General features: G+C 42.3%; 1 protein-coding gene across 4 annotated transcripts in view; it reads right to left on the minus strand.

Moving 5' to 3' along the window:
• The window catches only part of LOC143036589 (irregular chiasm C-roughest protein-like), a 487,628-nt gene that overhangs the window by 191,009 nt on the left and 279,119 nt on the right, over positions 1-17,500 (minus strand). For all 4 annotated transcript variants that reach the window (XM_076204147.1, XM_076204146.1, XM_076204145.1 and 1 more), the window contains 3 exons: positions 4,244-4,429; positions 2,883-2,982; positions 1,476-1,705 (listed from right to left, as the gene is read on the minus strand). In XM_076204147.1, the coding sequence (XP_076060262.1) occupies positions 1,476-1,705; positions 2,883-2,982; positions 4,244-4,429 (516 nt within the window). The remainder of the gene's footprint in view (positions 1-1,475; positions 1,706-2,882; positions 2,983-4,243; positions 4,430-17,500) is intronic.

Consider the following 17,500-nt stretch of genomic DNA (forward strand, 5'->3'; position numbering starts at 1 on the left):
TTCCTCCTCCTCCTCCTCCTTCCTGGCTTTGTCTCTCTTTCTCTCGATGTCTACACACACACACACACACACACACACACACACACACACACACACACACACACACACACACACACACACACACACACACACACACACACACATTTGGAGTAGAGTTCCCGGCCACCACTACGGCGGTCCGGGTTCGAATCCCGTCCAGGGCTGATATAATTTCAGTATTGCTCCGCTGCAAGTCGTTATTCCAACTCACGTGGTCGGGGTGTTGGGGTGTGTGTGTGTGTAAGGTCACAGCATTATCCATAGATCGGTCATATATGGGCTCTGAGCTCTCTTCCGAGAGGTAAATAGCTGTCGATCACGAGTCCAACCCGTGATCCAAAAAATGGTGAATCACACACACACACACACACACACACACACACACACACACACACACACACACACACACACACACACACACACACGTACACTGCGAACAAGCACTCCAACTCTGAAGAGTAAGGAGTTGTGGGTAAGGATTTAAAGTCACAGCGTTACCCATAGGCCAGGCAATATATGAGCTCTCATGTGGGAGGAAAAGATCTGTCGATTACGAGTCCAGCACGTGATCTGAAACCGTGGTGACTCACACACACACATATCCTACACTTATAAAACCCACTTCACCACACCTCCCGTCTCAGAACCTTGGACATGAAGGAGGAATCCCTGTCTCCCGTCACACAGTTTGTGTCAAAAGCAACGGAGCTAGGCACAGCTCTTCCAGAGCGAGGTCCGACAATCCGAGGTGCTCTACCTCGACTACTTCGTCATATAGGGCTCCCCCTTCCTTTACCATCTGTATAGAATAATGACCACGGATAGGGGGATTAGGGATGACTCTTCACCCAAAAGGAGATAAGATAAAAGGAAAACAAAAGGGTGGTTACCTCCCTGACATATGCGAAGAAGCCTTTTGGTATATAGAACACATTTACATGTACATATGGACATATATATGCATACACATATACAATATATATACATATAGTCATACATAAGCATATACATATACATATAATGTACATATACACCAAGACTATATATATATATATATTAACATATATATACATATATATATATATATATATATATATATATATGTGTATATAGATATATATGTATAGGACCATCTATTCACCACCAAGGCCCAAGACAACCGCTTTACGAAAGCCAAGAAACTCCTCAACAAGGTCAAACACCCAGTCGAGCCGGGGATTCTCTGGTTTATCTCAGACGAGAAGAACTTCTGCCAGGACCAGTTGCACAACGCGCAGAACAACTGGTGAGCCTACAGTCCGCACGAAGTCCCGCGTTTCATATAGACCAAGTTTCCTCAAACATTTTATATATATATATATATATATATATATATATAGATAGATAAATATACACCAAATATCGTCCTCAAAAGTGGAAAAAAAATCTCGTCTTACCTCAGCAGCTGGCTTCCCGCCGCGGGAGATGCATCCAAGTTGAACCCCGGATCCAGCCGTGGTCCGGAATGATGTCCCCTGCAGGACCTCCGGAGGCTCCGGAGGGACATAGACCGTGAGTTTGGCCGTCTGGGACCGGACCCCAGGAATGTCCTGGTATCCGGTCACTTGGCACTGGAAGTACGAGTCGTCCTCAAGAGTCACTGGACTGATTCGAAGGCTGAAGTCTCCTGGAAAAGGGGGACATGGATACGTGAGGAGTTGTCGCCGGTTTGGTTTGTTTTCGGATTTTGATTTTATTTTGTTTCATTTTATTTTTTTTTTATCTTATTTTGTTTTATATATATTCTTTTTTTACAGATAGTGAGGTGCTTTCGGATTTTATTATCAATATTATCATTATTATTATTATTATTATGATTATTATGATTATTATTATTATTATTACTATTATTATTACTATCATTATTACTATTATTACTATTATCATTATTTTCTTTCTTCACAGGAGATGAGAAGCCAAAGCTATATACTGTATATCACTTATATGAAATATAAAGAAACCCACTCTTGCTACAGCTAACGCATCCCACACACATAATAATCAACGATCACCGAAGACAAAGACGTAGGTATTGAGTTTAAACCAATCCATTATCATAGAAAACGAATAGTGTGTGGGTGTTTGGGGGATGGGGGCACGGCGAGATAGGAAAAGGGGGGTTAAGGGGGGAGAGGAGGAGATGGGAAGGGATGGGGGAGGGGGAGGGGCAGGGGAGGGAAGGGGGAGAAGAAAGCGTGAGAGGAAGTGGGGTGGGGGAGAATGGAGGGAGTGAGGGAGGGGGAGGGTGTAGGAAGCGGGTAACGGGAGGAAGATGGAGGGGGAATGAAGGGAGAGGGAGAGGGGGAGTGGGTGGGGGAGGAAGATGTAAGGGGGAATGGAGGGAGAGGAGAAAGGTGAGAGGGAGGGAGCGGAGCTTGGTGAGTGGGATGGGGAGGGGGAATGGGAAGGGGAGGAGGGGGAGGAGGAGGAGGAGGAGGAGGAGGAGTAGGAGGAGGAGGAGGGATATAAGGGTGGAGGAGGAGGAGTAGGAGCAGGAAGAGGATGAAACTGGAAGGTGAGGAAGAGTGGGAGTGAGAGTGGGAGGAGGAGCTGGGGGGAGAGTGGAAGAGTAGGAATGGGAGTAGGAGGGGGAATGTGGGGGTGAGGAAGAGTGGGAGTGAGAGTGGGAGGAGCAGGGGGAAGAGTAGGAGTGAGAGTAGGAGGGGGAGTGTGGGGGAGAGGAAGACTGGGAGTGAGAGTGGGAGGAGGAGCCGGGGGGGGAGAGGAAGAGTAGGAGTGAGAGTAGGAGGGGGAGTATGTGGGAGGGGAACGGGGGGAAAGGGGAGGAGGAAATGGGATCTTACCTTCTTCGTTAGAGCCGATCATTTTGTAGCGCTTGTAAGCAACCAACTCTCTCTCTGTGCCAAGACCGAAGCCGTCTCTGGTCCACTGTAGGTTGCCCACCTGTGTCAGGGTACAAGAAAATAAGAATGAGGAGACCGCAAGAGATCATAAGGCCTACACTAGGCAGTTTCATGTCTATAACCACCTGTTTAAGGATATAAGAAAATAAGAATGAAGGAGAGCGCAAGAGACCATAAGGCCTACACTAGGCAGTTTCATGTTTATTACCACCCATGTCAGGATACAAGAAAATAAGAATGAAGGAGACCGCAAAAGACCATAAGCCTACACTAAGCAGTTCCATGTCCATTACCACCTGTCATCTCTATCAAATTATCTAACCTTCTCTTAAAAGAATCTATAGTTTCTGTGCTCACTATATGGTTATTTAGTCCATTTCATTTGTTAACCACCCTTCTGGTAAACCAATTTTTGTCTATGTCTTTCTTAAATCTAAATGTTTCCAATCTAAACCCAATACTGCGAGTCCTGTTCTGTTGTCTTAATATGATGACCTTGTCTGCATCACCAGAAGAGACCAAAGACAAGAAGACGAGAAGGCAGAAAGAGAGAAAAAAAAGAGAAAGAAGATAGAGAGCAAAGGTGAGGATGAAACAGACAAGAAAGAGAGCTAAAATCATTATCAATGTTTGAGAGAAAACAGTTTGGAAAAGAAATAGGTGGTTATGTGGACAAAGGCTGGAAGGGTAATTAAGAGAAAGAAAATGGAAGTTAGATAAATAGATAATTGAGGTAAACAAGTAAAGTAAATGTGAGCCTAGGTCAGGTATTTGAATAAGACGTATGTAAAGAGAGGGAGAAACAAGGAGAATGAAGGAGAGAGAAAAGAAGAGAAAAGTAGAAAGGTTGAAGGGGAAATACAAAGAAAAAGGAATATGATATTAATCAGAACATTATATCTTAGGTAAATGAAACTCACTGATAAGTATTAGATATTACAAAGAATTAAGTTATATGAGTGTCTAAATGTGTGTGTGTGTGTGTGTGTGTGTGTGTGTGTGTGTGTGTGTGTGTGTGTGTGTGTGTGTGTGTGTGTGTGTGTGTGTGTGTGTGTGTGTGTGTGTGTGTGTGTGTGTGTGTGTGTATGTGTGTGTGTGTGTGCGTGTGTGTGAGTGTGTCTGTGTGTGTGTGTGTGTCTGTGTGTCCATACATAATTACATGGAATCTTTGTTACAGTAAAAGCAATCACATTAACAGACATAAAAAAAAAAATAGTCGGACATTCTAAATACCATGATTCACTCTGTAATATATATACGGCATTTCAATGGTACTGCCTTAACTGAGCAATATATCTCACCTTATTTATTATCCTACATGGCATAACGACGGTGGAGCCAATCACGGCCGTTTGCGGAGACGGTTGGTTGACAAAGCGCTGCTGTGATTGGGCGACAGGGACGAGGGGGAGGAGCCAAATCAGCGAAAGGAAAACGCGAAGCCTTGGAGCACTTCCCCAATAAGACGTTTTTGTTTCGTGAGCCATCTGTTGGGAAAAGAGAGAAACAATTACTTTGTGGTGGAGATTGAAAGTAAACAAGAAAACACTAGAAATTTTAAAATATTCAACTTGAGGAATTAAATGATACAGGCAAAAGATGGAGACGAAATCATAAATAATCTCAACCAATGTTCCGTTGACTATGTAACGTTCATCAGTTTTTAAGGTGAAACTAATTACTTTGATTGTCCACTCAAAGTAATTACTTTGTTCGTCGTCGGCATCATCATCTTCAGTGTCCCTTTTCTACAGCATCACCATTACAAACAATATCACCCTTAACCTGAGTGTTACTCTTTGGTATTATCATCATTGAGCTTTTGCATTATGTCGGATTATACACATTTATATAGATAAACAAGTGTAAATATAAACACCTACGAGTACACTCATGTAGAACACACAGTGCATATTCATGTAAGAACTTTGTATACATTATATATATATATATATATATATATATACATATATATATATATACATATATATATATACATATATATACATACATATACATATATACATACATATTATATATATATATATATATATATATATATTATATATGAACATTTATATTAATTATGCAAACAATACACAGGTATTAGAGGAATATGATGGGTTTTTTTTATTTTTTTTTATAGGTACGGAAAGGTGGATCACCCCTGCCCGTTCGTAACGACGGAGGCTGAAGAACCATCAGAAATCCGAATCGAGTTCAATCGGTTTCTTACATCACTGTCAAGAAGCCTACCTTTGTACTTCGATGCCCAATGTGTATCATGTATATATATATACATTATATATATATATATATTTATATATATACATATATTTATATATATGTGTGTGTGTGTGCACATGTATTATATATATATATATATATATATATATATATATATATATATATATGTATATGTATGCACAGTATATGGGTACCAAAGCAGAATATTCTCTCTATAGCAAGTCTTATTGAAGATGCCATCATATTCACACTCAGTAATTTCTTCTGCTGGGGTTTTCTCTAATTTCCAGGTCGTGATTTTACTTAAGATGGTCCTCCGTGAAGGACATCGGAGAGGATCAACTCCTCCGTCGTTCATTTTCATATCTAACCCACCAATTGGTGCTCAGACCATTTCCAGCATTTAAAAGTTATTCCTAACTTTCCTGCACTATTTCAAGAAGACTCCAGAAAATATAAAAAATGAAAAGAAAAATGAGGAAATATTGGTAGGGCAAGAAGTAAAAAGAAATGACACAGTAGAATTAAGGACACAGAATTATAATCAGCGACAAAAAAAAAAAAAAAAAAAATGGTGGACGAATGGGAAAAGAAAGAGAAGAAGAGGAAGATGAGGTGGAGTAAAAATTATGTGGAAGATAAGAAAGAGAAAGACAACAGGAAAGGTGAGAAAAGAAAGATGGAGGGAAGAGACGGAGGAGGGAAGATGGGGAGGATGAAAGAGAGGGGGGAGGAAAGGGAGGGAGGCGGGAAAAGAGAGAGGAGGAAAGAGAGAGAGGAAGATAAGAGAAAGCTGGGTGAAGAGAGTAGGAAACGAGAAGAACGGAGAGGAGGAATAGGAGGAGAGAGGATGGTGAGGAGGAGGAAGAAGAGGCGAGGAGAAAAAAAGAGGACAAGAGGAAGAGATGCAAAGAAAAGGAGACAGAGACGTAGAAGAAGAAAAAATAAGTGCAGGAAGACAAGTGAAGACATTGCAGGAAATATTGCGAATGCATATCAAGCAAAGTCAAAACCAGAAAAAGAAAACAAAGAAGAAAAAGACGAAGAAAGAGGTGGAGAACGTCTTGATCTGATGAGAGAGAGAGAAAAAAAAAAGAGAGAGAGAGAGAGAGAGAGAGAGAGAGAGAGAGAGAGAGAGAGAGAGAGAGAGAGAGAGAGAGAGAGAGAGAGAGAGAAGGAAAGAGAGAGAACATATAAAGAATTCCTCTTCTTCTTCACCTCTTCTCCGACGTCCAACTGGGAGAGATGATGCCGTTCATGTGAGTCCAATCTTTGAGTATAGCAAGAGCGGAGAGTATGTCCTAGTTTCTCTCTTTTTCTCTCTTTCCCCTTCTCTCTCTCCCTCTCCCCCTCTCTCTCCCTCTCTCTCTCTCTCTCTTTCCTCCTATCCCTCCTCTTTCTCTTTCTCCATAATCCCTCAACTCTTCTTAACCTACTTCTCTCTCTTCAGTCAAAACATTACCATCACCTCCACTATCGCCATCACCTTCACCACCACAATCACCACCACCACCACCATCATTAACACCACAACCACCACCACCACCACCACAATCACCACCACCACCACCATCATTAACACCACAACCACCACCACCATCACTACCACAACCACCACCGCCACCACCACCTCTTGGCAACGCACAGTGTCACCCCAGCCGACTCGACGGCAAAGTTGAGGATTTTCTTGTGACAATTAGCCGAGTGCTTCTTTGGTCCTGAGAAGGATGAGGATGAGGGTGAGAATGAGGATGAGGATAAGGATAAGGATGAGGATGAGAATGAGGATGAAGGTGAGGTTGAGAGTGAGGATGAGGATGAGAATGAGGAAGATGAAAATAAGGATAAGGGTGAGGATGAGGATGAGGATTAGGATGAGGATAAATAAGAGGAGGGAAATTTATATAAAAGTGAGGATGAGAAGGATGAGGATGATGATGAGAACAGGAATGAAAATGAAGATGGAAATGAGAATGAGGATGAGGATGAGGACGAGGAGGAAAATGAATACATGAGTGAAGGATGAGAAGGATGAGAATAAGGGTGATGAAGATGAAGATAAAGAAGATGATGATGACGACGATGATGATGACGACGATGATGATGACGACGATGATGATGACGACGATGATGATGACAACGATGTGGAGGAGGAAGAAGAAGAGCAGGAGAAGGAGATAAGGGGGAAGGGGAGGAGGAGGAGGAGGAGGAGTAGGAGAAGATAGAGGAGGAGGAGGAGTAGAAGATGGAGGAGGAAAAGGAAGAAGAAGAGCAGAAGGAGGAGAAGAAGAGGAAAGGGAGGAGGAGAAGGAGGAGGAGTAGGAGCAGGAGGAGGAGGGGAGGAGGCTGAGGGGAGGAGGAGGAGGGGAGGAGGAGGAGGGGAGGAGGATGAGAGGAGGAGGAGGGGAGGAGGAGGAGAAGATGGAGGAGGAAGAGGAGGAGGAGGAGGAGGAGGAGGAAGAGGACGAGGAGATGGGGAGGAGGAGGAGGAGGAAGAGGAGATGGAGGAGGAGAATGAGAAGATGGAGGAGGAGTAGTAGGAGGAGGAACGGTGATAACTGAGAGGAAACGAAGACAATTGAGGACACGAGGGTCGGGACAATGGCGTCCTTTCAGGACTCTGCGGCTCTTTCATTTCCTCCCGCCGAAGGAGGAGGACACCCCACCACGGCTGCCCAGGGCCTCTGGATCCTCTGCAGGGAAAGGATACACCAAAGGGCCTCCGACTGTGGAAGACCTCTTCTCAAGGTAGCGTCTTATGTTATTTGTATAGGATTGCGTGTGTTAACAAACACGTGTATAGCAAAGAGAAAGAGACAGGGAGAGAAAGAGAGATAGACAGATAGGTAGGGAGAGGTAGATAGATAAGGAGAGAGAGAGAGAGAGAGAGAGAGAGAGAGAAAGAGAGAGAGAGAGGGGAGAGAGAGAGAGAGAGAGAAGATATAGAGACAGAGACAGGCAGACAGACAGAGAGAGAGATGGTGGAGAGAGAGGGAGAGAGAGAGAGAGAGAGAGAGAGAGAGAGAGAGAGAGAGAGAGAGAGAGAGAGTGAGAGGGAGAGAGAGAGAAGATATATAGACAGGCAGACAGACAGAGAGATGGTAGAGAAAGAGAAAGAGAGAGAGAGAGAGAGAGAGAGAGAGAGAGAGAGAGAGAGAGAGAGAGAGAGAGAGAGAGAGAGAGAGAGAGAGAGAGAGAGAGAGAGAGAGAGAGAGAGAGAGAGAGAGAGAGAGAGAGAGAGAGAGAGAGAGAGAGAGAGAGAGAGAGAGAGAGAGAGAGAGAGAGAGAGAGAGAGAGAGAGAGAGAGGGAGAGAACACATATGAAGAACTCCCCTTCTCCTCCACCTCTTCCCCGACGTCCGGAGTTGGAGTGACGTCCAACTGGGGGAGATGATGCCGTTCATGTGAGTTCAATCTTTGAGGATAGCAAGAGCGGAGAGTATGTCCTGGTTCCTCTCTTTTTCTCTCTTTCTCCTTCTCTCTCTCTCTCTCTCCCTGTGTAAACGTTTACACGCGTACATACAATCATGGTACGTGAATACACGCGCTCGGTGAGTGTTAAAGCCGCATAATAAATCGTAAGTAATTTGATAAATAGAAAAATGAAAATGAAAAGGGTTAGGTGACTGAAGTGCAGCAAGAAATATATCTTTTCTTGTAGATTCATTATCTTCTGGAATATCCTCGACGAAGAAATGATAATCAAAATATCTAATGAAAACATATATAAACAAATGAATAAAATAAATAAATACATTTACCCGTACATGAATGTTGATATTTACACACACATACACAAACACACACACACACACACACACACACACACACACACACACACACACACACACACACACACACAGAGTGTCAGTGATTTCCGCCCAGAGGAAAAATTCTTATTCCTTAATCCTTTTTCTTTTCTTCTTTTAATTCCTTTCGTTTCTTTTGTTGAATTTTCATTATGTTGATTTTCCTGATCAGAGTGTATTTCATGTAAGACAGTGTAGATCTTAGATTGATATACATTTCATCATCATTCTCTTATCATATATTGCTTTCTCATTTTCCATTTTCTCTCTTCACCTTTTTCTCCTCCTTTCCTTTTTCGGTCACATCCCACTGCAATATCTTTCACATCAGACATTCTCGTTTTCTATATCCTCCACCACTTGAACCAGTTCCCATTTTCTTCGCACGTAGAATAGTCCCCATTTTCTTTCTTTTATTCAGATTTCATTCTTTCCATTTCCTCTTTCACATCATCTCCGTTTTCTTTCCACGCCGTCACCACCTCGGGAACCGCTTTCAGGCGTTTCTTCGTCTTTTCAGCGCTTCAGGAGCTTCAGGAGGCACAACTATATGCCTGATTGAGGCGTTTGAACCAAAGCCAAGACATCTTTCGGCCACAAGGAAAACGTAAGACATCTCGACCCAAGTTTTTGGTCGCTGGGTACCGACCCCCCACACGCAGTGGACCACCACAGTGAGTCCAAAGGGTCCTATAGGTCCACAAAGCTTTCAGAGGTGGTCCAAATAATCCTACAGGTCCACAAAGCTTTAAGAGGCGGTCCAAATGGTCCTCCAGGTCCATAAAGCTTTCACAGGTGACCCAAATGGTCCTACAAATGGTCCTACAGGTTCATAAAGCTTTCAGATGTGGTTCAAGTGGTCTTACAGGTCCACAAAGCTTTCAGATGTGGTCCAAATGGACCAACAGGTCCACAAAACTTTCAGAGGTGGTCCAAATGGCCCTACAGGTCCACAAAGCTTTCAGAGGTGGTCCAAATGGTCTTATAGGTCTACAAAGCTTTCAGATATAGTCCAAATGATCCTACAGGTCCACAAAGCTTTTAGAGGCGGTCCAAAGGATCCTACAAGTCCACAAAGCTTCCAGAGGTGGTCCAAATGAGCCTACAGGTCCACAAAGCTTTCAGAGGTGGTGTAAATGGTCCTGCAGGTCCATAAAGCTTTCAGTGGTGGTTCAAATGGCCCTACAGGTCCACAAAGCTTTCAGAGGTGGTCCAAATGGCCCTACAGGTCCACAAAGCTTTCAAATGATCTTCAAGGTTCACGAGACTTTCAAAGCTGGTCCAAAGGGATACACAAATCTATAAAACTTTCAAGACTGGACCAGGAAGCCCTAGAGGTTGAAAGAGCTTTCAAAGATGGTCGTGGCGGGGGATTCTGAAAGAATCACAAAGATTTCAAATGTGGTCCAGAAGTCTTTAAAGGATCAGAAAGCTTTCAAATGGGGTCCAGAGGAACATAAAAGGTCCACAGCTCTTTTAGAAATTTTGTAACTTGAACAAAGCTCTCCGAGGTTAACCAGAGGAAGTCATTCAATTTATCACCGGGATTCAAAAGGTCAAAGACATTTCAATAAGTCCTCAGTCCCATCCACAAAGACAGTGGTGTCTGCCAATTACCTTAGCTGTCCAATAACTCCCAGAATCCCTCATAGATCCAAATCCTAATCTGGTTCTTAAGTAACAGCATTCCCATTTATCACCTCTTAAATTTAACCACTTTATTATGATGGCCTCCTTGGTTAAGCTAATTAATGCCTGACGAACTCAGTTAGTTGAAGAGAGAGTTAAAACTATCTAGATTTGTGTTTCTTAACCTAGAGTGCTGAAACCAGTTTCAGAAGGTACATTGAAAGACAAGACCATCTTCCCAGGTTTGTCCGAAGATAGATTAAACGTGGCGAAATGTTATGAGAACTGGCTATGAGACGTAAAAAGCACAGTTGGTCTTTAGCCGATTCCCATAATGTTTCGCCATGCTTCACCAAGCTTCGTTCAAACCTGAGAAGATAGTTTTGTCTTTTACTTACATTGAAACGTTGTTACTTGTAATTGTCGTCTCTGTATCCAGGTGCTAGTGTGCTGGACTACCTAAGTCTGGATACTAGAGGTACCGAGATCGGTAGACGTGGGGCCAAAAGGGTAGCCTCGAACCGAAATCCATTAGTAATTAGTGGATGTAAGACGATTAAATTTAGTGTTGACGTCATTTCCAGGAGGTTAAAGAACAGCAATTCATAAGAACGGTGTATACGTAGGTTGAGAACCTCGAATCTAGATGATCCCTCTCATTGGTGTTCTTTAAGCTTATTCTTGTTCGCTACAGACATAGGCGAAGAAGAACAAACGATAAGAAACCTGATGGGGGGGTGGAGGAATGCGGGGAGGTGGGGGAGGAGGAGGACTGGAGGGGGAGGAGGAGGAGGACTGGAAGAGGAAAGGGAAAGAGAAGGGAAAAGAACTGAGGAGGAAAATGGGTTGTCACCCGTTTTCTGTTCATGAATTTAGCTGTAAAGTTCCTCTTCAACAATGTCCTCCACTTGGATAAATCAAACATGAATGAGTTCGTCTAGACATGCTCATGATCAAGTCTTTAGAGTTCACGTCGGTACGCTACTATAGAGTTCACGTCGGTAGGCTACGTGATATTAATTTGGAAAACTAAAATCTAACAAATCATCTATCTGTCTATCTATCTATCTATCTATACGCCAAGGTTTTTCCCCTTTAAAGGGGGGTAGCCAACTCAAAAAGGCAAATACCTAATCCCACCCATTCCACTCCCATCCACAACCCTTTCCTCCAGCTCATCTTAGCTCCTATTGGATGACGAGTCATATCTGTATCCCACCTACTGTCCTGAGTCAGATGCAATGCAGCAAGACAGCACATCCACAGCAAAGCCGCTTCATTAAATCGGCGACCCCCTCTTTCTCCGTCTCCTCATACAGAAAAAAGAGAAGACGAGGAGAAATCCCTTCGGGCTGCGTCAAACTAGGATACCAAGGATAGACCGCATCTCCTACCCATCATATTAGCCATTCTTTCTCACATTTCTCCTTCCCTCTCCTCCTCTATTACAATATTCCAGGTCTTTCTCTACCTCCTCCCTTCCTCCCTCCCTCCCCCGAAGTCGCGACATGCATTCCAAAACCCTCAATCTTCTTTGCCCCTCAGTGCCAAAAGACCCAAGTGCCAGAAAGTGCCAGGTTGTCACAAACACTTCAAAAGAACATAAGAAGTGAGGAGACTGCAGAAGACCATAAGGCATACACTAGGCAGTTCCATGTCGCTTACCACCTTTCATTCCTATCCATAAAGTTATCTCATCTCAGTTCTTGTCTATTTTCTTCTTAAACCGTAATTTGTTCCTTTAGTCTTGGCACCAAAAGAGGTCTGTGTTTATGTCTTGATGGCGCTCCACTACGATTACCCAGAGTACCATTGACCTACTTGTAAGATGTACAAACACCTCAAAGTGGGAACTAATGTCCCAGACACGCTTCACTGCTAAATTCCTGGGTTTGAATTTCTGAGTATAAAGAAATTTTGGATAGAACACATGCCATTATATTACTGTGCTATTCAAGTAGATGTAGAGGATCTACTTTGCCAGAAAATGAAATGAAAAAGGAATAGAAAACTAAATAGCAAACATAAAGGCTACACAGGAGTAGACAATAGAGAAAGGAAGAGAGAGAAAAGTCTACAAAGAAGAGAGAAAAGAGTAAAGAGAAGTGTAAAGAGAGGAGAGAATGTTCCGTTGGCTTCCTATGCAAATGCTCATCCCTGTTGTCTTCACTAATAACAAGAAAGAAAAAATTGGTTGTGACAGCCAAGACAAAAAATATCATATTTTTTTTCCCTCTCATATCTATTTTCTTTTCCTCTTCTTTATCCGCTTATTATTTTACTCTTTTTCTTTTCTTTTTCTGATAATTATTTTCTTCTTTTCTTTATTTTTTTGATTATCATTTGTCTCTTTTTCTTTTATTTTCCTACTCATTATTTTCTTTTTCCTTTTCCTGATTACTATTTGTCTCTTTCTTTTTCTTTTTCTTTTTTACTATTTTTTCTTCTCTTCTTTTCATGATTGTGATTTTCTCTTTGTTTTTCCTGTCTTGTTTATATTCTTTTAATATATTTTTTATTTTTTTCTGGCTAGGATTTCAATTCTTATGTGGTTATTAGTTTTTCGTTTTTTTTTTTCCTTTTTCTTTTTCATGTTCTGTTTCTTTTTATCTCTTTTATTTTTCTTTTAATTTTAATTTCTATCTTTTTTATCGTCTTCTGATTTCTTTTCTTTAATATTTTTTCTTTTTTTCTGATTAAGATTTTCATTTTTATGTGGTTATTAGTTTTCGTTTTTTCTTTTTTTTTCATGTTCTGTTTCTTTTTATCTCTTTTATTTTTCTTTTAATTTTAATTTCTATCTTTTTTATCGTCTTCTGATTTCTTTTCTTTAGTTTCATGATTTTCCTTTGCTTTCTCCTTCTCTTTTCTTTTTCTTATTCTTTTCCTTCACCTTACCCTACAAATCTTTTCTGAGATAATTTCCTTCATATTCAGCTTTGTAAGAATTTTTTCTTCTCTTTATATTTCCCTCTTTCTTCTCGCTCTTGCCATTGTCCTCCTCTTTTTCTTTCATTTTTCTTCTATTTTTTGTCTTCCTTTTCCTCTTCTTTTATAAATCTCCTTCTGCTTCTCATCCCTTCTTCCAGTTGCAGTAACAGGATCTACCGCCACCATTACCACCACCACCACCACAATCATCATCATACCACAATCCTCTCAATCGTCACTATAATCACCATCACTTCCACCACTACCACCACCACAATCACCATCATACCACAATCCTTTCAATCGTCACTATAATCACCATCACTTCCACCACTACCACCACCACAATCACCATCATACCACAATCCTCTCAATCGTCACTATACTCACCATCACTTCCACCACTACCACCACCACAATCACCATCATACCACAATCCTCTCAATCGTCACTATACTCACCATCACTTCCACCACTACCACCACCATAATCACCATTATACCACAAATCCCTCTCAATCGTCACTATACTCACCATCACTTCCACCACTACCACCACCACAATCACCATCATACCACAATCCTCTCAATCGTCACTATACTCACCATCACTTCCACCACTACCACCACCATAATCACCATTATACCACAATCCTCACAATCGTCACCATAATCATCACTTTCACCACTATGACACTCACTTTCACCATCACCAACACCACCACCAGTCACACTTTATCAATATGGTCGAAAATTGTATGCACTACAGTCTTCTTCTCGCACCGTAGATGACTGTTATCCGAAAGTCATTTTCAACGTATTAAGTAAACGGCACCGGTCGAGAGGGTCTTCCTCCTCCTTCTCCACCTCCTCCTCCTCCTCCTACTCTTCCTCCTCCTCCTACTCTTACTCCTCCTACTCCTCCCCCTACTATTCCTCCTACTCTTTCTCCTCCTCCTCCTCATACTCCTCCTCCTTCTCCTTCTCCTCCTCCTCATACTACTCTTCCTCTTCCTCCTCCTCCTACTCCTCCTCCTCCTACTCTTCCTCCTCCCCCTCCTTCTCCTCCTCCCCTCCTCCTCCTCCTCCTCCTCCTCCTCCTCCTCCTCCTCCTCCTCCTCCCCCTCCACCACCACCTCCTCCTCCTCTGCTGCTGCTTTGGCAATGATGCCGAATATCGAGGAATTTCGGGATTTTTTGGGAGGAATGACGATGGGGGGATGGGGGGAGGGAAACGGAGGGATATGTAGAGAGGAGGGAGTGGGAGGCTACGGGGGAGTGGGAGGCCTCGGGGGAGTGGGAGGGGCTCGGGTGTGGAATGAGGGAGAGAAGGTGAGAGAAGAAGGAGAAGAATGACAATATTCGGTAACAGCCTGAGAGGTAGATACAATAAAAAATTCCTCGAATATTGTTAATCCTTATTGTGCTGGAACTCCCTAAAATGGTAAATAAACCAATTTTAGGGACTTCGATAAAGAGTTCAGGATCTCAAAGCGACGTGGAAGGTAAAGAGTATACTTACGGTGGTATTCTTAAAAAAATCTTTCCCTTCCACGAATTTATATAAGATTTATACAAGGAAAGATTTATGTAAGGAAAGATTTATATAAGGATTTTTTAAGAATACCATCGTAAGATTCTTTCCCTTCCGAGGATTTATGAGATTTATGTAAGTAAAGATCTGTACAAGGAAATATATCTTTTAAAAATGCCACCTTTAGTATCCATTTTTTTTTTTTTTTGTAATTTCTTCAAGGTACTCGTTCTCTAAAGGGTTTGGTAGGGTCTCACACACTCCGCCTTATTTCCTGAACGTTTAGAGGAATTTTACGTTTCTGAGAAAAAAAAAAAGAAAGTACGTTAACAGCGATACTCGCTTAACCTCCCAGATCGAAAAAGTTTCCCTTTTAAATGGACGAATTTAAGGTTTAAGTAGGAAAAAGGAGAGGACTGGTTCACCAACAGAATAGACGAATGGAATAGACTTAGTCACAGCGCTGAACCAATTGGTTATTTTAAGAGGAGATTAGATAATCAGGTAATTTGTTATTAGAGAAGAATCGGTGGTATTCTTAAAAAAAATATTTCCTTATATTAATCTTATATAAATCCTTGGAAGGGAAAGATTTGTAAAAGGAGTTTTTTTTTTTTAAGAATACCACCGTAAGAATCTTACAGTGGTATTCTTGAAAAAAAAAAAAAATCTTTCCAAGGACTTATATAAGATTTATATAAGGAAAGATTTTTTTTAAGAATGTCACTGAATATCTCTAATTATACCTAATCAACACATAGATAAATAAACAAATAATTAAATAAATAAATAAACGAATAAGTACACCAATTAATCAATAAATAAATTAGAATAATAAATAGATTGATAAACAAAACAAAACAAACAGATAAATAAATAGATCATATACTAAATAAACAACTAAATAACTAGACAGAAATAAAAAAATAAGTAAAGTGAAATCCGGTCATCTTCCCTAAAAGAGTAACGCTACTCGACAAAAACTCACCTAAGTTAGTATCGGAAACGGTCGGAAACGGTCGGATGGCGGGGGTGGTGGGGGATGGGGGGGTGTAAGGGACTAGATTCGGAAGAACAAGAAACACGAGAAATCCCCTGGAATGATCCAGGTTGATCCGAATGCAGGAGCCTTCCTTAACAAATCCCCCGGAAAGCCGAACGCCGCGTACAATAAACATGCAGGAAGGACTTCCTCGAGACGCACCGCGTGGCCATCTCATTCTTTTAGCAGACTCTCCCAGAAGCGCAGACGCCTCCGGGAGAGACACAGGCGAAGAATAAGGAAGGGAAAGAAGGGGGAGGGAGGGTGGAGGGAGGGGGAGAACTGGAGGGGGAGGGGGGCGAGGGATATGGGAGAAGAAATGGAAAAGAATTGAAGAAGGAACGGAAAAGGGTCATCTCATTCTTCTGGCAGATTCCTAGAAGCTCAAATACCTTCGAGAAAGACACAAGCCAAAAAGAAATAAGGAAAAGAAGCCAGATGGGGGAAAAGGGTGGGAGGGTGGAGGGAAGGGGAGGGAGGGTGGAGGGAAGGGGAGGGAGGGCGGGGGGAAGGGGAGGACTGGAGGGGGAGGGGGCGAAGGGTATGGGAAAAGAAATGGGAAAGAATGGAGGGAGGAAAGGAAAAGGGTCATCTCATTCTTTTGGCAGACTCCCGGAAGCCTACATGCCTTCAGGAGAACCTGAGAAACGCAGGCGAAGAAGAATAGGAACCGGAGGGGAAGAGTTAGGAGGGGGGGGGTGAGGAGGGGGGTGAGATAGGAGGGGGAGGAAGATGTAGGAGGAGGGGGAGGAGGTAGGAGAATGGAGAGAGAGAGAAGGAAAAAGGAGGGGAGGTGAGAAGGAAAGGGAAGAGAAAAGATGGAGGGAAAAAAAGGAAAAGACCGTCTCCATTAAAATGCACTTTTTATGGCCGTGGCTTCTTCAATGCCGCGCTGCCTCGCTCTTCCTCTTTTTCTTCTTCCTCTTCCTCCTCCTCCTTCTTCGTCTCTTCTTCCTCCTCCTCTTGGTTCTTCGTCTCTTCTTCCTCCTCCTCGAACTCTTTCTCTTCTTTTATCCATTTTTCCTACTCTTGTCCTTCCTTATTTTCCTCCTCTTTTCCTTTCTATCATCCTATCTTATCTTCCTCTTCTTCCTTCACCCCTGCACCTAATTCTCATCTTTCTCTTGCTTCTCCTCCTCCTCCTCTTTCTTCTAACTAATTCTTTCCTCTCCTTCATCACCTCCTCTTCCCTTTCCTAGTATCATTATTATTTTTTTTGTCCTCTAATTCCTCTTCCTTCCATTCGTATTATATTTCCTATTTTTTCTTCCTCTAGTTGCTCTTCTTCCTATTTACCTATTTCTCTTTTCTTTTGATCCTTCCTCCCTACCTCCTTCCATTCCTCTACCTCCCTCTCTCCCCATCTC

This window comes from Oratosquilla oratoria, chromosome 20 (assembly GCF_046742065.1).
Source record: "Oratosquilla oratoria isolate Oo_2021 chromosome 20, ASM4674206v1, whole genome shotgun sequence".
Classification (NCBI taxonomy): Eukaryota; Metazoa; Arthropoda; class Malacostraca; order Stomatopoda; family Squillidae; genus Oratosquilla; species Oratosquilla oratoria.